Here is a 21,513-nt window from a genome sequence, read left to right as displayed (position 1 = left end):
AGGGGAAGCATGTCCTGGAGGTCAGCAATGTAGGTGGCCTAACATACTCCATGTGCACTGAGGTCAGATCACATGCCCACAGGTTCTGGTCCCTGAGGTTGGAGATCTTGAATGTGTCTGAGGCCATGATGAGATGAAAGAATGTGCTGCTTATTGATACCAAAAGCCATTTGTAGGTTTCTCCCCAACAGTCAGTGTAACGGTTGGCCCAGGGAGGCTTCTAGACACCCGTGCACAGCCTGCCCCAAGCCCTGGTTCTCATACCCACCATCAGGTACAATGGCCAATTATTTATTTTAAAAAGAGGAGGAAAGAAAGGGGTGCCAGGGTATCAAAAGATAGTAATTCAGAAGGCATAGTTGCTCTTAAGACATGAGAAGATGGAGCAGGGTTTCTGTGGGACTAGAACTCAGAACTCTGAGGATATTGGGCTGCCTGAGAGTGCTGGTATAACTGGTGGGGAGTTGTAGTGAGAAGGATGCAATGAGATCATTTCTGGGAGAGTTGGAAGAAGCTGGAACACGGGATCAACTTTGGCTGTTGGGTTAATGGGCCAACACTGGTTGATGCCCACAGGAAATAGAACAGGAAAGGGCAGGTTTCCAGCTTTCTTGTCACTCTCCAGTGCCCTCTGTCAGCAGTACCTCACAGGAAGCAAACCAGCTGGTAAAGGGGAAATTGGTTGGCCAAACCTCATCCCCACACCACAGAGAGGATGGGAGGAAGGCTTACAGCTGACAAACAACTTACTAATACTGATTCTAGGAAAGCCTGGTATGTGTAGGCTCTGATTGAGATGTTGACAAAATAAGAATTTTATTTAAGGCTGGGATTTCTGCTTCAAGGGGTGACTTGAGTCATATATTAGGATACCTGGGTTCAAATCTGAGCTCTTCATTGAATTCAGCTTTCTGCTACGGTACACCCTGGAAGGCAGCAGGTGATAGCCACCATCCACTGCCACCCACATAGGGGACCCAGAGAGTCATTGGCTCCTTGCTGCTGCCTGGCCCAGTTACAACTTTTGCAGGCATTTGGGGAGTGAAGAACCACTAAATTGGAGATCTTTCTCAAATGGAATAAAAAAGAAAAAAGTCTTGGACACTGAAGCATTAGGTAGGACCCATGGACGTGAATGTAGGAGGCAGTCCTTGTTCCCCCCACTAAAGGCCTCCTCACTTTCCTTCTCCTACCAGTTCTGTCTTCCTAGACCATGTGACCTCAGCTGATGGGGTGGATTCCTCACTTGCTGGCTATTTTGCACACACTGGAACAAGTGCACACCCCAATTAGAGCCCTGCAGTGCGCCCTGCATGAGACCATTTTTGTGCCTTGTTGCAGGACTAGCAGCTTCTTTTCTTTATTTAGCACTTACACTTCCTTTTCTCATTAGCACGGGCCTTCTGGAGGCAGAGGAGGTGGTGGGGGGCAGTATAGCTAATTAGAGAAACTGGGTGCCTTTTCCTCAGACCTCCGACCATTCCCAAACATCTGCCCCGCCTGCTGGAAGAAGCAGAGCCTGCTGTTAGCCCAATCTCTCTTTTGAGAAACTATCAAAAAGCTTTCACAGATAACTGTGCTTGCTTTACAATGGAGGGAAGCAGCACATTTTCCAATCACAGCCTGGATGACTGCTCCAGCTTGTTTAATTAATGGAGCATGCATCTGTTTGCTGAGGCTTTTTTGAATGTGTTTTCTGGAGTTCCTTAATTAGTTACAAAAAGCCGCAGGTGTACTGGCAAGGGAGAACAGTGGAGCCGGGATGTCTTCCAGAAGAGAGTGTCTTTTTTAATGTAAATATTTAGTCATATAATGATGAGGTTCATTTTATAAATATTTAGTCATACGATGATGAGATTCATTTTAAAGTTCTCCCCCTTATTTGGTCTGCATGCAGTAGTGTTAAGCTATACTTTGGCTTCATTTAGGTTGTTGACAAAAATAAATTGAAATGGAAGAGACCAATTTTCATTATGACAGACACTTCTATGCATTACCAGAATGACAAGTTATTCTCATGCTGTCACCGAGAGACCACTGCCTGGAATCCCAGGCACAGATGTCTGCACGGGAGATGAGATGCAACATATTAATTCTTCCGATCGTACCACAGGGTGACATGTGCTGTGGGGAGGGGTCAGTGGAGTGGAGGGGGCTCTGCCCTGTTGGTAAATGAAGATTGTTCTAGAAATGTGGATGTGTTGAAAAGGTTTATCCTCTTGTATCACTTTATGAAAAACTGGAGCTATTTGTCTGCTAACTGCGGTCAAGACCACTTCTGGGGCTATGAGACAATGTCACCCTTTGAAAGGCATTCATTGCTGAGTTGAAAGAGTGTGCCATGGTAGAATGAGTGGGTGCTGGAGGATGGGGATACTATACTCTGATCAACCCAGAGAGCTGGGCAGACTCTGACCTATCCACCAAACTTGGTCCCCTGCCTGTTTCTTAAATAAGTTTTATTGGCATGCACCCATTTCTGTTGCCCTCGATTCCTGCCACCACAATGGCATGGTTGAGTAGCTGTAACTGTATGCCTTGTACCCCTAAAATACTATCTGGCTCTTTGCAGAAAAAGTTTGCTGGGGCCAGTGTTACGTCGTGATAGTTTAAGCTGCCACCTGTCGTGCAGCATCCTATATGGCCTCTGCATCCCATAGGCTGCCCTACTGCTCTGCCTCTGATCCAGCTTCCCAATGACATGCCTGGGAAAGCAGCAGAAGAAGGCCCAGGGACATTGACCCCTGAACCAACATGAGAGTCCTGGATGGAGCTGTCAGCTCCTAGTTGCAGGCTGATCCAGCCCTGGCCATTGTGGCCATCTGGGAAATGAGTCAGCAGATAGAAGATCTCTATCTCTCTCTCTTCTTCCTCTCCCTGCATCTCCCTCTCTATTACTCTGCCTTTCAAATAAATAAAAGAAATCTTAAGGAGAAAGTTTGCTGACCTCTGGCTTATAAAGCTCCTGTGGCCTACTGCACAAAGCTTGGGGAGACAGGGAGGTGTCTTCATCCTAGAATTCCATTTCCCAATATTTAAGTTGGAGGAAAAAATGTTATCTCTTGTGTTCTAGAGGTCTGTGTGAAACACAGGAGTTGACAACATTTCTTCTAATGAATCTGATTTCTTCTTCAAAGAAACACTTATTTGAGAGAGTGGATGTTGGGATTCCTTGACAGAGTCTCTGAGGCATAGCAGCAAAACACTGTGGGGCTGGGTTCTCTTCAGGCTTCTGCCACTGCCCCACACCCACGTCATCCACAACATTACCAGGACAGCAGCACCTTCTTATGCCACAGAAGCAGGGCATGCGCATGGTGCAGTGGCAGTCCCTTGATGCCTGCCACTCCCACACACTTCCCACTTCCACATTCAGAGTTCTCACTGTTTTTCTCCAGTAACCTCAAGGTAGGTGTCTCCACTCTGGAAATCTTTTGTTTCCTTAATTTATTTCCTATTTTTGATGATGTTTACATACTTGATCAGGATGGGAAGGGTTGAGGATTAGGGGAAAGTGGATGAGATCATTGTTTCCACATTTTCTTTTTCTTCCTACCATGTTTGGAGCAAGGGGAAGGTAAGTGGGAATGCTGAGCCCAGCTTTCCAACCACGTCAGTACCCAGTGATTGGGAGTGGCCACCCAATGTCATCCCAGGGTCCTCAATGTAGAGCATGTTCCAAAGGTTCTGCTTACGTGATTTAGATAGTTCTGAAATGCTGTTCCCCAGGATGAGGAAATTCTTCCAAGGTTCATTGGCAGACATAGTCCACCTTAGAGTCTCCATTCGCCCAGATACTTGCTGTCAATGCTTGGTTAGGGTAGTTGACCAATTTGTTCTGTCCTCCTTTCTCCGTTATGGTACCAGACATCCTCTGAAAGCCCCAAGGGACTGCCATGTCCTCCATGTGCATCTAGGTATGCTATCCACTGCTCTGTCTAGAGCCACTAAGGAGGTCCAGTTTTGACTCATGCACTGCATGGTCAGTCCACAGATCCTGCAATTCTCCCCATGGTTGGAGTTCTGAGTCCAGCAAGTCAGTTGGGGGATCACCAAATAACCCTCATGTGAGGTGACCCCAGATCTGACTCTTGTGTGTTCTTGCCAGTACAGGATTTAGCTTAGTCCATCACCCACATCAGCCTATGCACACATTAGTAGTGGCAATTGCTGGGTCAGTTCTATCTCCAGCCCCATCTCTTACACAAACCAAAGGATGCTGCAGCCAAGGCCAACCCTGCCTACTACACACTTGGCCCTCACATACACCAGTAGGAACTGCAGCCTAGTTGGAGCAACTCCCAGTAGCTCCTACCAGGTCTACCCTCACCCCAGTTCCAGTGCTTGCTAGTATGTGCAGCAGACTGGTCCAGTCTGTCCCACATCCCATTCAGCTTTTGTACACATCAATGGACATTAGAGCCTAATTCAACCCAACTGAACCCCACTATTAAGCCCACACTTAAGCCAGTGGGTGACACCACCTGTCTAACCAGGCCCAACCCCAGTCTTGGTTATAACACTCATCAGTGGGAATTGCAGACTATCAGAGAAGTTCCCACAGTTTCCTTACTGGACCCACTCCCAATCCCAGATCTTACACTCTCCAGGCAGTTCTGCTGTCTTGCTTGACAGGATTTTCCCCTAGTCCCAGCACTTGCCAGTTGATGCTAAAGCAAAGCCTAACCAGTCTGCACTTACTCTGGCTTACGCATGCACCATTGGGTATAGTTGGTTAGACATGCTGGTTCTTCCCCTAACTCAGTTCACATACAAGCCAAAAGTTGTTGTAGCTCTGCCAAGTTTGGTCTGGACCCAGTCCCAAGCCCTGCTGGAAATAGGGGCTCAGCAGGGGAGCCTGTGATGCCATGCTACCAGGGTTCCACCTGAACATAAAAGTTTGAAGGATTAAACTTCAAACTGACAAAGTTTGAAGGGGACCTCGCTGATTTTGTGGTGCAGTGAGTTAAGCTTGAAATGCAAGCATCCTCTGTCAGGATGCTGATTGGATTCCTGCCTGCTCTGCTTCTGCTCCAGCTCCCTACTAATGCACCTGGGAGGGCCATGAAGGAGTTGCAGGATCCTGCCCTGCCTGGCCCAGGCCTGACTTTTGCAGCCATTTGGGAAGTGGATCAGTGGATAAAAGATCTCTCCTCTATCCCTCTCTCTCTCTCTCTCTCTCTGCTTCTGAGCCTCTCAAATAAACTGTCAATAGATCTTCCTATTAAGACGCTTGAAGCTGAAGTTGACTTCAGTTAAAAGTTCTATCAGCATACAGGCACAGCTTGGTGAGCTGAATTAACCACCTTTTTTCCCCTAGATTTATTTATTTTTATTTCAAAGTCAGATACACAGAGAGGAGAACAGACAGAGAGGAAGATCTTCCGTCATTTGATTCACTCCCCAAGTGAGTGCAACAGCCAGTGCTGCGCCGATCCGAAGCCAGAAGCCAGGAACTTCCTCCAGGTCTCCCACTCGGGTGCAGGGTCCCAAGGCTTTGGGCCATCCTCGACTGCTTTCCCAGGCCACAAGTAGGAAACTGGATGGGAAGTGAGACTCCAGAATTAGAATCGGTGCCCATATGGGATCCCGGAGCATTCAAGGTGAGGACTTTAGCCCCTAGGTCATGGTGCCAGGCTCCCACCTCCTTTGTTTAACCTCAGCTGTATGGTGGTACTCATCTAGACCTGAATCTAGTGGGTCGTGTAAAAGCTGCCAGTAATTGGCCAGGAGACCCCCTACCCGCCCCAAACCACTTGTTTCCTCTGGCCCTTCCCTTCTCTGTTCTTCTTTCCTTCACTTGTCTCTCCCTCTTTCTCTCTCTTCTTTCTGTTCTTCTCTTCCTCCCTCCCTCCCTCCCTCCCTTCCTTCCTTTCTTCCTTTGACTTATTTATTCATTTAAAAGGCAGAACTAGTGAATGAGAGGGAGAAAGGGAGGGGGAGATGGAGGGAGAGAAAGATATCAAAAAAGAAATAAAGCTCTTCTCTCTGCTGTTTCAAATTCCCCAAATGGCCTTCATGGCCAGGACTGGGCTAGGTTGAAGTCAGGTTCCAGAACTCAACCCACGTCTCCCACATGGGAAGTAGGAACCTGGACACTTGCACCATCTACTGCTGCTTTCCCAAGCACAATATCAGGGAGCTCAATTTGAAGTAGAACATGTCCAGGCACTTACATGAGATGTTAGTGTTACACACAGTGGTTTTGCCAGCTAACCTCAATGCCAGCCTCCTTTCTCTGGGTTTTATTCAAAATGAAGATTTGGGATGGAGGGTTTTGAACACTTTCATTTGTTCACAAAACTGAGCATGTGGAGATTGAGTCCTATCATCTGGGTAGTCTCACTCACTTTAATGTACCATTAAATCTGGCCATTGCTAGGGTCCTGCAGGTGACAGTGCAAGGTGGGATTAGCTGGCAGGCAGGCCTGTGCAGCCAGGGCTTCTTGGAGAACAAAGATGTGAAAGCAACAGAGACAGATTCCTCCAGACCTAAACACCAAAATGAGTCCTTGAAAAGACAAGGGATTGCTCACAAGACCAGACAGGGGGTCAGGGCTGGGGAGATGACAGCTGGGAACACTGCCAGTATTGTCTTCTAGGAACAAATTGCTCCCTGGATGCCTCAGTTGCCTCCACCCGAGCCCCATGTAGGATCACCACTAGTGACTTGTATGAGTTAGAGAGATGTGCATTGCCCCCACTCGCTAGGGATGCCCCCACCCAGCAGCATGTGGACCGAATTGTGCCAGAGCATGACCAGTAACAGCCCTTCCCTGCCTCACTGCTCACTGCTGCCCCCTGCTGCTCTCTATGCAACAGCACCATGGTGTTACCCTCTTCAGAGCAAGGGCACACAGGGTTGGTGAACTTCTGGCTGAGGAATGTGGAAGTGGCAAATGCACATTCTCTTTTGTTATCATGATGGGGTTCTGGCTGCTTCTTTCCTCAAGCTGGATGACTGCCTTTGTGCAGAATGGGCTAATACAAGACCCAAGATCCTCTAGAAGCTGTGCCCAGTGCAGATTCTCAGCCAGCTCGCTACAGAACTCAAGGGGATGCCATTTACATCACGGACTAAACCAAGAAGTTTCTGAGGCTGCTGTGCTGAGGTGTGCCTGTTTGCATCTGCCTGTTCTTTCCAGTGTTGTCCGAGTGATGATGCAGCACCTCCAAGCCCTCCTCGTTCTCAGAGAACATCACGTAAAATTCCGAACTACAGCATCATCTGATACACAGACTAGGAGCAAGGATTGAACTACTGTCGGTTCATTGTCTAAGTACACCAATGTTCGTTCACAAACACGCTGACGAACTGGTCATTTGCTCATTTTTCAAAGAGTTTGCTTCCCTTAGATTGTGCCCCTCCCTTCCTCTCTCCACCCCTTTCTCTCTCTTTTAAAATCTCTACAGGAATTGCATTTCCTCTATTCAGAGGAATTTTCTCTGGAAACTCCATGGGGATATTGTGAGAGAAGTTGATATTTAAACTTGTGGCAGACATATTTACATTGGATGTTCAATTTTCAATGCCAAAGGGGAGAAAGATATTTCTAACGATTTTTAATCCAATAGCAAAATGCCTCAACAGCTGTTAAGAGTTTGAAATGAGAGTTTGAAAAAGAAGTTTCCCTTCAAACCATTCGACCAAAATATTGCACTGTGCTCTCCTTGGTTGAGCTGTTTATGTTCAATTTCCTGAGTTGAAGAACAAAAAAATTATTTTATCCAAAAGCCTACATTTTGGCATAAAACCAGGGAGCATTCCACTTCTTACATTTTAGTTTCCTCAATCCCCAAAGCAAAAAGTACTTCAATTAAATCTCCTCCGAGGGCTCCTCGGAGGCAGAGACCTTTGGAAATTGCGCTAACCCTTTCACATTTAGAAAAGCATATTTATAGAAGCAGAATGTCTCCGCAGTATGTGCTCGCTCCTCAGCACGGGAAAAACTCCCTGCGTTTGCTCTGAAGAATGAAGTAATTCCATTTCAAGGCTGCCCATTAGACATAATGGAGAGCCCGCCCAGATGCAGCCTCGAGTGTCACAGGTCCATCAGACTAGATTCATGTTTGGGTTTTAAATGAACTCCACAGAGAGGGAACACTTTTGTTTCTATTGGATGAGGGGATCGTTAGGGTGCAGACTGCAGGAACATCTCTAAAATCACACGAAGAAATTCCCTGTCTGCCAAGGAGCATGGCACTTCTGCAGCTAGATCTGTATTCACGCTTGCCTCCATCCAACCCTCTCAGCTCTTGTTCAACAGCATTTATTGAGTGCTTCCTGCATACCAGATGTGCGGTTGGAAGATGGTGACGAATCATGGAATTCCATGGGAAATATTTAGGGAGAAAGGGGCCAAGGAGAAGGAGGGAAGGCAGTGCGAACCTGGGGAGGTGGGTGGGCAGCACACAATTTCTGTAAAAATGTTTTCAGAGTTTTGAGATGCGCTGTCCAACTTGATGCAGCCTTTCTACTATGCAAAGTTTCCATGACTTTTTGCATTTACTCTTTCAATAAATACATTCATACTTTAATACCAGGGACTGTGCTGGGCCTTGAATATCACAAGTGCATAAAGAAAAAGCACAAGTTTTCTTGTCTTAGGGAGCTTCCAGTCTAGTGGACAACAAAGCCACACAAATAAATATCTGTTTGTAATTGTCACAAAGGACAGTTTGTGTATGTGTATTTATAATATGTCACAAAGGAAAAGCAAAGGGTACAATGAGGATTAATTGGATACCACTGCAAGCCGGGCATCATTCTGGGTACCCGTGTGCCTTAAAGGTCACTTGCTCCTCAAATCAAGCCTATGTTTGCTTCTAGTTTTGTTCCTATTTTTTTTTACAGGTGAGGAAACTTAACTATAAAACAGAATAGAGGGATGTGATTTTGATTAGACACCTCAAAAGGTTTTCTAAGGAACATATGCATGCATAGGGTAAGCCTGGGGAAGAATGAGCAGCTTGTGCTAAAGTCCTGGGATAGGAAAATCATGAGGTCAGACTCGATCAATGAGGGTAGCTGAGAGAGTGATGAGGTCAGGGATAGAATGGGCTACAGAGGAAGAGCTAGGCCTTCGTTACAAGCAGAATGGGGTAGCCTCGAGGAGGTTGCACAGGGAGTGTTATGAGGGCACTCTTCTAGTGGAAGTTCTGGAACTTTTTTTTTTTTTTTTTGGTCCATTCACTTTATCGGGTGATGTGTAGTGTGGTCTTAACATGTCCTAGGTGGCAGGAGTGCTGGGACACGCGTGACGTCAGAACAGATTGGGGGAGGGAAACAGTGGGATGAGGGGGGTCCCGAGGGGATGACGGGGGTAGCTGGCGGGACTCTGGCTCCCCTGGAACTGACCCCACAGAGACCCTGGTCCGTCCTTGGCAGGCTTACTGCTCAGGAGCCTGGAGATGGGGGTGGGCCATCTCCCATGACCCCAGCAGGTGTCCTGGGTCCCCTGCCCAGCCCACCTCCCTGCAGCTTCGCTGTGGACTGGAGACCGAATTAAAAACCAGAAAAGAGAAAGTCGTGGGAGGGGTCCGGAAGGTGGGCGGAGGTTAAGCTGCCACGACACGCCAGGCACAGCAGAGTGGGGAGGGGAGAGCCCAGTAAAGAAGGTTGTGTATGGGGGGGGGGCGGGAAGTGGGGAGACATCTCGGCAATAAATAAAGAAAGAAAGAAATAGCTACAGTCATAAATAAAGGAATCGGGGTGCGGCAGGTGTGGGGGCGGGCCAGGGGTGTGGCCGGGGGTCGGCGCTCAGCAGGCGCAGTCCTGGTGGGGCGGTGCCTGCTGGTCCGTGAGCTGCGGGCCCTGCTTGGCGCCCGTGACCGCGGGGTCAGCCGTGTCCAGCGACTCGGACATCTTCTCGCAGATGATGTCCACCAGGCGTTCGAACGTCTGCTTCACATTGATGTTGTCTTTGGCGCTGGCCTGGAAGAACTCGAACCCGAGGTGGTCGGCCAGCTGCCGGCCGCGCTCCGAGGACACCACCCTCTCGTCCTCCATGTCACATTTGTTGCCTACCAGCAGCACTTGGGCGTTGTCCCACGAATAGGTCTTAATCTGGGTGGACCAGTCCTGAACGGCGTTGAAGGATTCCTCGTTGGTGATGTCACAGATTCTGGCAGTTACTATTCTACGGACAGTGATCTTTCTCTGTCTGAGGTATCCATGCCAGCCATAGGGTGACTGCTCTAATTCACATGGGTTTTGCAAATCAGTTTCAGCATTACTTTGAAGTAATGGATATGAAAAAGTTGGGTGGAATTAAGACATCATTTGAATTATCGCCAAAATTGCCAACATTCAGAAAGGAAATTAAGACGCTATCCTTGTACATCAAGTTGGACTGTGGTCTGCTATGCCAGCATCCCACATCAGAGCTCTGGTTCAAGTCCAGTGTTTCTCTGATTCTGCTCTAGTTCCCCACCGATGTGCCTGAGAAAACAGCAGAAGTCACTTCATATACTTGGGCCTATGCTACCCACATGGGAGTCCAGGGAGGAGTTCCAGGTTCCTGGCTACAGCCTGGCCTGGCTCTAATTGTTTTTAACTATTTAGGGGTAAATCAGCATATGGAAGAGCTCCTCTCTCTTCTTCTGTTATTCTGCTATTCAAATTAGTACCTAAATCATTTTAAAAAAAGAATCATTCATTTTTTTAAATTAATGACATTGCATTTTGTGACACAGTTTGATAGGCCCTGGGATTTTATAGGTATAATTGGGGATTATTAGGAAAATACTAAGAATATTTCACTATGACTTGTGCGTTTAACTTTTTACGTATGGACGGTTTGAAGAGATCATTGTTAGCACAGCTTTCTTGGAAATCGTGTGGTAATTTTAAATGTCACATGTAATGCCAAAAGTTACACTGTGAGGCTGGTGATGTGGCTCATCGGGTCACTCTGTGGTGCTGGCATGCCATACAGGAGCCAGTTTGTGTCCTGGCGTCTCCACTTCTGATCCAGCTTTCTGCTTACAGCCTGGGAAAGCAGAGAATGGCTCAAGTCTTTGGGACCTACACCCACATGGGGAGACAGGAGGATCTCTGCTTCAGGTCAGTTCCACTCTGGCCATTGTGGTTATTTGGGGAGTGAACCAGCAGATAGAACACATCCTCCTTCTGTCTCTCCTTCTCTCTGTGAACCTGCCTGTCAAATAGAAAAATAAGTAAATCTTTAAAACGAAAATTATGTTCCCTGCTGCAGGCTCATGCTTCTCAAGTTAAAGAAAAATTCTAAAGGTAAGGTTTGTGAAATTAAATAATTAAAATATCACCCAAAACTTTCATTTTACAAGTATGTCCTATTAAACACAAAGTGAAGTTTTCATCACATGCTACATAGTCACTCAGTTCTCTTTCAGCTCACCCTAGGGTACCATGCACATGTATTAGCATTCTTTTTTTCAGGTGCCATGATGTGAAAAAAGTAGGCATGTGCCATACCAGACCAGTAACAGTGTCAGCGTGAGTTGGGTTTTCATTCAGGAGACAGCTGAACTCTGCCTTACCTGGTGCCTTGCACAACTCCCCTTTGCAACTCTGTATTCTTCTGAGTTCAAGGATCTCAACTCTGGGATCATGGACGATGGATTGGTCATGATGCATTGTGTTATGATAAGTCACAAGAAACCCACATCTCAAGTTTCCTTTCTGTGTATTTGAAAGAGAGGTATAAGGCTTTGAGTTGCCTCCGATGTCTGGGACTGGGTCTGGCTGAAGAGCTGGGCCCTTAAATCAGGTCTCCCACGTCAGTAGTAGCAACCTCAGTCACGGAGCCGTTACTATTGCCTCTCACTGCTTCTGTTACTGGGAAATTAGAATCAGGATTGGAATTGGACTCAGACACTCCAGTCTCCTAAGTGGTGTCTTAACCACTGTGCCCAACACCTTGGGTTTGTTTTTCACCCCTGTGTGGGTTGGGGGCTGGAGAACTCTGAGCACTGTGAAAAGGAATTCTAGAAGACCTCACACCTCTGACGAAATGCTCTTACATTCAAGAAACAGAAGTGGAAAGTGAGCAGTGGTTGTGAGCGGTTGCTTTGTGAGGGCAGGAGAGATGGTGTTCGACAGCCTCTCCTCTACAACCCTGCCAAGCTGCTATGGAAACTGCAGAGTTGGGATATGCACCCAGGGCCAGAGCCTCCCCTCTTGCCCATGTTCTGTGTTACAAAGAAAAAGACAGCTTGGGCTCTCTATGGGGTCCCTCTGCTTTCCACAAATGTCCCCCAGCTAGGAGGGCAGGTTGTGTTGGAAAGCCATATCCCTTCAGCTCTTACAGCATCAATCCCTGCCTCTACCCTGGCTCCCTCTAGCTGGAACGCCGGCAGGTTGTCTGTTTCTCTTCCTACCGGTAGGGGTCATCATTTCTCTTTTGTAATTCTCGACAACCTGACGCTTCCTTCATAAGCCTATTTTTCCTTTTTTTTTTTTTTTTTTTTTTTTTTTTTTGGTCTATGACATTAATCCTGAGGTTAGGGTCTGCCTTTGGTGAGTAATGATACATTTAACCTTTGACCTTGTGGACTGAGATGTAATTGATCATTTAGAGTCTCCTTCCCAGAAGCTGGGCGTCTCAGTTCGGCTGAAGACAAATGGAGATGGGCGGATCCTTGATGTTAGTGAGGTGTTGGAGAGGAGCAAAGCTCAGGTCCCACTGACGCGCTTTATCAACTCCACTGCCCCTCATTTTTATTTAAAAGCAAACATTTTTCTTTCACTGAGTGATTTGTTGTTTTACATCTTACAACCACTTACAACCACAGTGAGATCCTGGTGAGGGTTCTTTCCTTTCAAATGCATGTTAGTGTTTAGTTGGGTCATTTCTGCATTAGGCATAAAATAAAGATGAAAAAGAGGGATCATGGAATTAGGGGTTTCACGTGGCGCATGCTGTGTTGTTCCTGTGACTGGAACCCAGTTGCTGTTTGCCTGGGTTACAAAACGATGATCCAACGTGTTTTGAAGAAAGCCTGAGGAGCCATTTCTGGGGGAATCGCAGTCGCTGCGACTCTTCATTGAAAATCTGCAGTGTGACAGATACTCCACGAGCCACTGACATTCCCTACCCTGTAGTCTTCATATTGTGCCCAAGAAGGAGGTCTCAGTACATCTCACAAAGAAACGAAGGCAAAGAAGACATTGGGTGAGGGGGAATCAGAAAATAGCATAGCTTGATTGAACCTGGCGTCAGGTGCTTCAAAGGGCACTGACCCAGCCAAACACCACCTTGAGCCCCTGACAGGGGCCTGAATGTCCTGATTTCTTATCCTTTTTTTGTTTACTTGTTTACCTCATTTTCCCAGTTTGAGGCTCTAGACATACGAGCTTTTCAATTCTCTCATGTGCATCTATTCTTCCACTTGACCTGAGACGTGAAGAACACTCCTAGAGAAGCCTCGTTAGTAGCCTGCACTTCATAAGAAAGAAACAATATGTGCTCTGTGTATTTTTAATCTTCCGAATGGAGGCAGCAGCCAACTGCATTCTGCAGGGATTTCTTTTCCTCTGTCCATAGGGCATTCTCCCCTTATCCTTGAACATTAAATCTAGTGATTGAAAGGGAATTTTGATCCAGCAGGGTCTGGGGAAAGTGAAGAGCCCCAGGTAAGGAAGCTGATCCTCTGAATGACTGGCTGTATCAGGCTGCCCGGGGCTCCCCAGTTAGTGCCTTTGATTGCCTTCAGGGCTTGGAGTTGGGCTCTGTGGATTTAGTGATTGCATGGGTGTTTTCCCTATGGAGTCGCACAGGTGTCCTGGGATGATCCTGGTTTTGGAGTAGGCAGGTGCTGTTCTCATGAACTTTAGTGTTGGACAGTGAGTTGGAGGACGATTTATTTTTCTACAGTTCCTATTTTCTCTCTCCTCTACTAGTTGTCCTTCCTCTCTCTTCAATTCTGCAGGGAGGGGGGGGAAGGAACGCAGAAGGTCATCTCTTTAACAAACTTTCAGTATATAAGATTTTGAAATTTTTATCATGCCAGTTCATTCATTGTTTTTTGTCTTGATAGTTATTTTATTTATATGAATCTGTTGTTTGTTTGTTTAAAAGGCAGAGTTGCAGAGAGAATCTTCTAGCCCCAAATGACTACACCAGCTACAACTGAGCTAATCCGAAGTCAGGAGCCAGGAGTTTCCTATGGGTCTCCCACATGGGTGCAGGTACCCAAGGACTTAAACCATCATTTGCTATTTTCCGAGACCATAAGCAGGGATCTGCCCATCTCTCTGAAGCTCTGCCCTTAAAATCAAAATCATTTTTTAAGAAAAGAGTAAACTGAGGCTCAGAGCAATCAGTTTTTTGCTTCTGTTTTGGTTTTGCTTTTTTGGTTCATACAGCTGCGTGCTTGTCTCAGGCTGGAATGACCTGGGGAAGACAATCTGAGAAAGTGTCAGGTCAAAATTGATAGAATCACTAGGAAATGGGATGAGTTGAGCATGGACCTGTTAGTGACACTGGAAAGATCTGTTCTCATCTTATAGAAGGAACTTGGCTTCCTCTCTATGCCACCCCCTCCCTCCCTGGGGTGCAGCTCACTTCTGCTTCTCCATGCTCTGAAGCAATAAGTCTATAGGACCATTCTAACAATGTTACCATGCCCTGTGACAGAGTTACCCAGGGAAATGGAGCCAACAGAATGTGTGCTGCCTAGAAAGGTGTCTTAAGGAATTACCTCATGTGATCATGGAGGATGGGTAAGTTCAAAATCACTAATGGGGTGGCCTCAGGCTGAGGACAGCTGCAGATAAGTCCCAGTGTTGTCTGCTGTAGAATTCCTTCTTGCTCAGGGGAACTTGGTTGTCTTTATCTGATTCAGGCCTTTGTTGATTGGATAAAGCCCATTCACATGCTGGACTAGAAGACCAATAATTTAAATGCAAGAGGGACTGATGTTTTGGCATAGAGTATAAAACCATTGATTGTTGTGCTGGCATTCCATGTGAGAGCCAGTTCAAGCTCTGGCTGTTCCATTTCTATCCAGCCCCTGTTGAGGGTCTAAGAAAGCATTGGAAGATGGCTTTCAAGAGCTTGGGCTCTTGCTCCCCATTACAAGACTTGGAAGCAACCCCTGACTTTATTCTGACCCAGCTCAGGCCTTTATGGACATCTGAGGCGCAACACAGTGGTTGGAAGATTTCTCTCTTTCTCTCTCTCCTTGTCTCTCCCTGTCTCTTCTTCTCTCGCTGTAACTTTGCCTTTCAAACAAACAAATAAAAATCTTTTAATAATCATCCAAAAATTACACTTGCTTCAGGAAAATATTTGGCAAATTGGAACACCAAATTGCCCCTTGCATCTCCATTCCTGGTTCTGCCCTTATGCTAGGGCAGTGGCATCCTCAGGGCAGGGTTGTCTTTTATTGTTCTTGTTACATACTCTTGAGATACTAAATAGATGTGCACTGATTTGCGACAATAAACAAAATCAACAAAACCCTTCAATGCTTTTCAAAATGTGCCCAATTGTATTTCTATCCAACCTCTTTGTGTAGACTCCTACTTTTCGCAAGAGGATGCAGAGGGCTTAGAGAAATACAGCCACAATCACAAACATGTCAAGTGGCAGAACTTGGACTCCAATTCCTCTCCCCACGCTCTGTGAATTGTTATTGGAAAAAAGTGTTAGAGGAGGTGGTCTGAGGTGTGCTCAGTCAGTATTGCACAGAATCCGTTATTCGAAGTCTAATCCAAATGCCATCAGCAACGATTATTTTATTGAGACCTCCATTTTGCCCGTGAGAATCAATCAGTTATTTACTGAAGAGCTGCTAAGCGCCTAGCCCTGACTGGAGGTGGGTCATTGATCCATTTACTTCTCTCTCCTCTTAGCGCCTGAAGCTAGCACTACCTGAACAAGACCTACGCACTGGAGTCCAGGACAGGTGCTAGGCCACAGTGATGCTTAAGACCTGATTCCATTTCCCATTAGGCTCATGGCCAAGGGGAGAACCAGACACTGGGGGGCCTCTGCGCCTCACCACACCTGGGATTCCTCGGAGAATTGACTAGCTGGAATGTCAGTGGGCAATGAGGCTGATTTCTGGGCTTTCCAAGTGTGTCTCCAGCAGGAGGAAGGTGGTGAAGGCAGTCCATTCCTTCATGTCTTTGCAGGCTGGGAGAGGCCACTTCTGTTAGGGTAGCATTGCCCTCTGCAGCTTGCTTTGTTTATGATTCTATTAATTACCGTATCAGGATTTACCATCAAATATTCAAAATCATCCAGTTGTATCAGGTCATCTGGAGCTTCACATTGCAACTATTTTTCTTCCCTTCTTGGCTCTTAGTACCAAAGTCACATGGGAAACAGCTCAGCCTAACAACTCTCCCAAGGCTCTTCTTTTCAGTGTGGCTTTGCCATAGACAGCTCTGCCAGCAAGACCTGCTAAGCTGGAAGAGCTTTCACCCACAGAGGCCTTGGGGCAGCCTCAGAGCCTGTGCTTGGAACACTCTCCTTTCTACATGGCTATTCCTTGTCCTTCAAGCCCCTACTTTCCATGTCACCTCTTTAGAAAGATTATCTTTCCATCGTTTCACCAACCTGAAGCAGCTCTGTTCAAAGTTGTTTCTGATTGCTCCTAATTATCCAGCTTATTTAACTGTAATCCTCCCACTCGCACCACCCAAATGCATGCTCCGCGAGAACAATGACTCCTCCTATCTTGTTCAGTGGGTCCTCACATTGTACTGCACGTGCCACCTTTTCCATAACTGTATTACATGGATGCAATACCTCCAACTCACATCCTACGGACATTGCCTTGTGGACAGCTCCCATCTTGCCTCTTGAGCCTCACTCAGTTGGTTCTGGTTCAGGGCTGGTAGGATGCCCCATGTGAAAAGCAGAGCCTTGAGTTCAGCTTCTCCAGGTCCGCCTGGCTGGTTCTTCTGACCCCTTCCAGCATGGTTGACTGCCTCCTGCCCATGTTGCCAGCCCTACTCTGAGTCTCTCAAGGCCTCAGTATTCTCTTGATTATCCCTGGCAGCACTGGGTATCTGGGAAATATCTGTGGGTTTTCCAGTCACGGCTGTTTTGTCTTTAACATTTTAATCATTCATTTACATCCTTATTTTGAGAAATTCTAAAGAACTCACATCTGCTAGTTCACTCCTCAAAGAACCACAATAGCCAGGGCTAGGTCAGGTAAAGCTAGGAAACAGAAATTCATTGTAGGTTTGGCACACAGGTGGCAGGTACCCTGAGCCATCACCGGCTGCCTCCCAGGAAGCACATGAGCAGGAAACTAGAATTGAGAAGGAAGCTAGGATTTGAGCTCAGGCACCCTGCTGTGGGACATGGGCACCCCAGCTAGTGTCTTAACCAACATGCCAAACGCTCATCCCTGTGATGGCTTCAAAACTTCTAAACATCTTGATTTTCATAGAGCAGAGCACCTCCCTATCATGTCTCATCTGTAACTGACAAACTCTCTGTAGTACGGGAATAAGGGAAATGAGAGCTTTGGAGCCAGTCCATCTGGTGTCTGTAACTTGAAACCACTTGCTTGCTTTGTCAGAGATTCAGTGTCCTTGTCTGTAAAACCATAACACCATCTCTTTCTTCTTCTTTTTATAAAGATTTATTCAATTTTATTGTGAAGTCAGATATACAGAGAGAAGAGACAGAGAGGAAGATATTCTGTCCACTGATTAACTCCCCAAGTGGTCGCAACAACAGGAGCTAAGTTGATCCAAAGCCAGGAACTCGGTGCCTCTTCTAAGTCTTCTAGGTCTTCCACACAGGTGTAGGGTCCCAAGGCTTTGGGCCATCGACTGCTTTCCCAGGCCACAAGCAGGGAGTTATATGGGAAGCAGGGCCACTGGGATTAGAACTGGTGTCCATATGGAATCCTGGTGCGTGCAAGGTGGGTTCTTTAGGCACTAGGCTATCTCGCTGGGCCCATGTCATGCCTTCTAAGGGTTCATGAAGGGAGGGAGGAAGGTGTTCTGCGTGGATCTGGAGAAATAGAGCAGTGGAGAAGAACCACTTTCTAGCTGTTGCCTTTGCCTGTGCTTATCAAATGCAGCAGCCTGCTAGAATCTTGCTGCTGGCATTGGCAGAGGAAGAGACAATAATAAAATAAAAGTCACAGGAAAAATTCTGCCTCACGGGTCACACCTCATTCAGAGCTCTCTATTAGAGCTTTGGGGCTCCAGGCAAATGGGAGATGGCTAAGCCTGCTGCTCTAAGAGATCCTGACATGGGGCTGATATTGTTTTGTAGTGAAGGAAGCCACATCATGAGCTGCTGGAATCCCAGATGGGCACTGGTTCAAATCCTAGCTACTTTACTTTTGATCTAGCTCCGCGCTAATGTGTCTTGGAAAGCAATGGAGAATGATTCAAGTGTTTGGGTTCCTACAACTATGTGGGAAGCCTAGAAGAAATTCCTGGCTCCTGGTTTCACCCTGTTGGGACCATTTGGAGAGTGAGTCAGAGGTTGAAAGATTCTCTCTCTGTGTGTCTTTCCCTTATTCTGCCTGTGACTTAACTTTTCAAATAACTAAACAAGTCTTAAAAATGGTAGTGAAATGTATAATAATCTTGGAAGATTTCTAGCAAAAGTGGTTAGGTAAAATGCAGATATAAATTCATAGTCACATGAATTAGAATGTAAGTGGTGCAACCTACTCAACGTATTAGATTGTAAAAATTTTGAGGCCAGGATTAATGATGGTCCATTCTAGAATCCCTGGTGCTTACAAGGTGCCAAGCACAGCACAGATGATGAAGAGATCTTGCTGGGTCGAATAAAATCACGGGGAACTTGATATTTGAGCTGCAGGTCATTGCTGTCTTCTCCATGGTCATGGCCACTGTTCCCCACATAGAGATTTCAACTTTGCAGAAGAATCCGCTGAAGTGGGGGCCGGATAGCGAGCTGAGTGCCAGAGCAGGCTGGACAGTCCAACATGTGTTTATGGCCTTGTGGAGGCTGCTGGAAAGCAGAGTGGTTCAATAGAACCCTAGAGTCACAAAGGACTGGCAGAGATCAAGCTGACTGCCAGCCTTTTCAGCTGGCAGATGTAAATCTGACACCACCCAGTTCTTGAAGGTTTTGCAGGATGGAGAACAATCATTTCACTCCTTTGCCTTTTAAAAGCTACATTTCCCTGATGACCCTTTCTTATCATGCATTGCAATCTCATTTCATTGCAAGCCTACATTTGAAAGGCGGAATTGCAGGGAAGATACAGACACCCTCTCCATCTTCCCATTCACAACGGGGGACAGAGAGAGAGAGAGAGAGAGAGAGAGAGAGAGATCTTCTATTTGCTGGTTCACTTTCCAAATGGATTCAAAGGTCAATGCTGGGCCAGTCTGAAGCTAGGAGCCGTGAGCTTCATTCATGTCTCCCATGTGGATACAACGATCTAAGTACTTAGACTAATTTTCTGCTGCGTTCCCAGGAGTACATTAGCTATGAGCAGGATCCTAAGTGGAGCTGCCAAGATGAACTATAGCCCATGGATACCCTAGATGCTGGTGCCACAGGTAGTTGCTTAATCTAATATGCTACAATGCCAGCCCCAAGTGTGTGTCATTTTTAGACGCCCTAAGAACATGTAATGGGGAGCCTATCATTCTCAAATGTTTCACTGGTCTCATTTACTGCAATGTCTTTTATTTTAAGTATGTATTTATTTGCTTATTTTCATTTGCTTGAAAGGCAGATAGCGAGAGGAAGAGGGAGATGGAGAGGATGAGGGAGCAAGCAGGAAAGAGTGAAAGAGTGAGGGCTTTCATCCACTGGTTCACTCCCCAAATGCTTACAGCTTGTAGCAGCCAGGGAAGAGCCAGGAGCTCCATCCGGGCCTCCCACATGGGTGGCAGGGGCCAGCATCTCTTGGCTTTCAGGATGTGCCTGCTCCTAGGGTTTTTTTTCTTATTTGTTTGTTTGTTTTCCCTAACACCTACAGTGTGGGAAAAGGTATTGTATTAAGTCCTTTACATATGTCATTTACTCTTTTCACCAAATTGTGACGTGGGTACCATTATTGTATTTATTTACATGAAAGAGCTGCAGCTACTTGCCAAGTGCTGTGGTTATCAACTGGCAGTCATTGTGCCTCTCAGAGGATGTTTGAAAATGTCTGGCAACATTTTTGGTTTCACGTGGAGGAGCAGCGCCTTTAACTCTTTTGGCATCTGGTGGAGAGATGGTAAGGGGAGCCAAGGATGCTGCCAAGTCTTCTGCAACACATCAGCCCTCTCCCCAACAAAGAATTATCTATCTCCGAAAGTCAACCATGTAAGGCCGGGAAACCCTGACCTACACAAGCTCTTCAATGTAATTCTTCAGTTCTCCATCCTGATGAGAAATTAACACTCACAAGAATGATGTCACTGTCTCAAATCATAACTACGGAAGAGGAGGGCTTGGGTTTGACATGCTTCCATATCACTGCTCTTACCCATTCTGCTGGTGCTTGAGGAGTTGCTTCCCAGTGTCCGGACTGGAGGAGAGACTTGAGCTTAGGAAGCTGGATGTGCATGGTTCTGAAGATGTGTACAGCACCAGGGTTGGGGGAACTTAGGATCTGGAGCCTAGTGTGGAGGCACTATGATGATCGTGAATGGGACTGCATTCCTAATTGGTACCTAAGGAAGGCACACTAGCTCTTAGTACCTTCGGTGGGAGGAAGACAGCCCACAGGAAGTTGATTGCACATCTATTCATTCATCAACTCAGTGTCTTCTGAGCACCAATTCTGTTCTCAGTGCTGGGATAGCAGGGCAAAGAGCCAGGGCAATTTGCTTCCCCGTGGAACACATTCTCAGATGGGGCACATAGACAACAGACAGATCAGCACATGCAATTGAGTCAGCAAAGCTGGGATTTGCACTTTGAAGAAATTAGGTAGGTGCTGAAACAACAGATGATATGTGGGTGGATATTTTAGCTAAAGAGCCAGAAAGGTGTCCTTGAGGTGGGACCAGGTAATCTCTTTCACTTGGAGGAGCAGGTCCTTTAGCAACAACTGGATAATCTGGGAGTTGTGGGGAAATGCAGACACATAATTCAGCCTTGGGAACAATGAGGCCAAAGATGAGGTGAGGGGGAGAAGCCATGCATGCCAGACCAGGGTAAGACTAGCAGCCTGCACAAGAGTGTATATGAACATACCACTTCCTTCATGAAACAAGCCTTGCTGTAGAAGAAGTGTCAGAGGCATGGAGTTAGTTGTGCTTTCAGCACCCTAGTTGATAGCTGTTCTTGTCTACTTTTCTCATTTTGCCATGCACTGGCTGTTTCATATGTGTGGCTGACTTGAGCATCTCGTGCTGAGTACAGCTGAAGTAGCAGAGCTATTGGTTTCTGCCACCTCCCCTCAGGCTCTCTGGATGGTCTTGGCATCCTGGAATTTCCTTCTGAAAGTGTGTGTCCTCTAGCTCCCGAGTGGGTGTTCTACCAACATCTGGGCAATGACATTCCCAAGATGATGTTCAGCAGTGAGACGTGTGGTATAACTCCAGCTTCCTCACTTGGTGTAGGGACAACTCCA

At 46.6% G+C, this 21,513-nt stretch overlaps 1 protein-coding gene across 1 annotated transcript; it reads right to left on the bottom strand.

Annotated features, from left to right (window-relative positions):
• Positions 1-9,635: 9,635 nt before the first annotated feature.
• LOC101530886 (ras-related protein Rab-3A) lies at positions 9,636-11,617 on the bottom strand. Its single transcript, XM_058674847.1, has 2 exons — positions 11,521-11,617; positions 9,636-10,197 (listed from the first exon to the last, which is right to left on the bottom strand). Exons 1-2 carry the CDS (start codon positions 11,615-11,617, stop codon positions 9,761-9,763), a joined length of 534 nt encoding a protein of 177 aa, XP_058530830.1. The 3' UTR covers positions 9,636-9,760.
• Between the last annotated feature and the right edge of the window lie 9,896 nt (positions 11,618-21,513).

This window comes from Ochotona princeps, chromosome 16 (assembly GCF_030435755.1).
Source record: "Ochotona princeps isolate mOchPri1 chromosome 16, mOchPri1.hap1, whole genome shotgun sequence".
NCBI classification, from domain to species: Eukaryota; Metazoa; Chordata; class Mammalia; order Lagomorpha; family Ochotonidae; genus Ochotona; species Ochotona princeps.
This window is presented reverse-complemented; position numbering and strand designations above follow the sequence as displayed.

Excerpts from the sequence above, each read along its gene's own strand:
- LOC101530886 (XM_058674847.1), bottom strand. The coding sequence starts at position 11,617 with ATGCATCATGACCAATCCATCGTCCATGATCCCAGAGTTGAGATCCTT. Across the intron at positions 10,198-11,520 it reads GGAGTTGTGCAAGGCACCAG|AGCAGTCACCCTATGGCTGG; the intron begins GTAAGGCAGAGT and ends CATGTGAATTAG.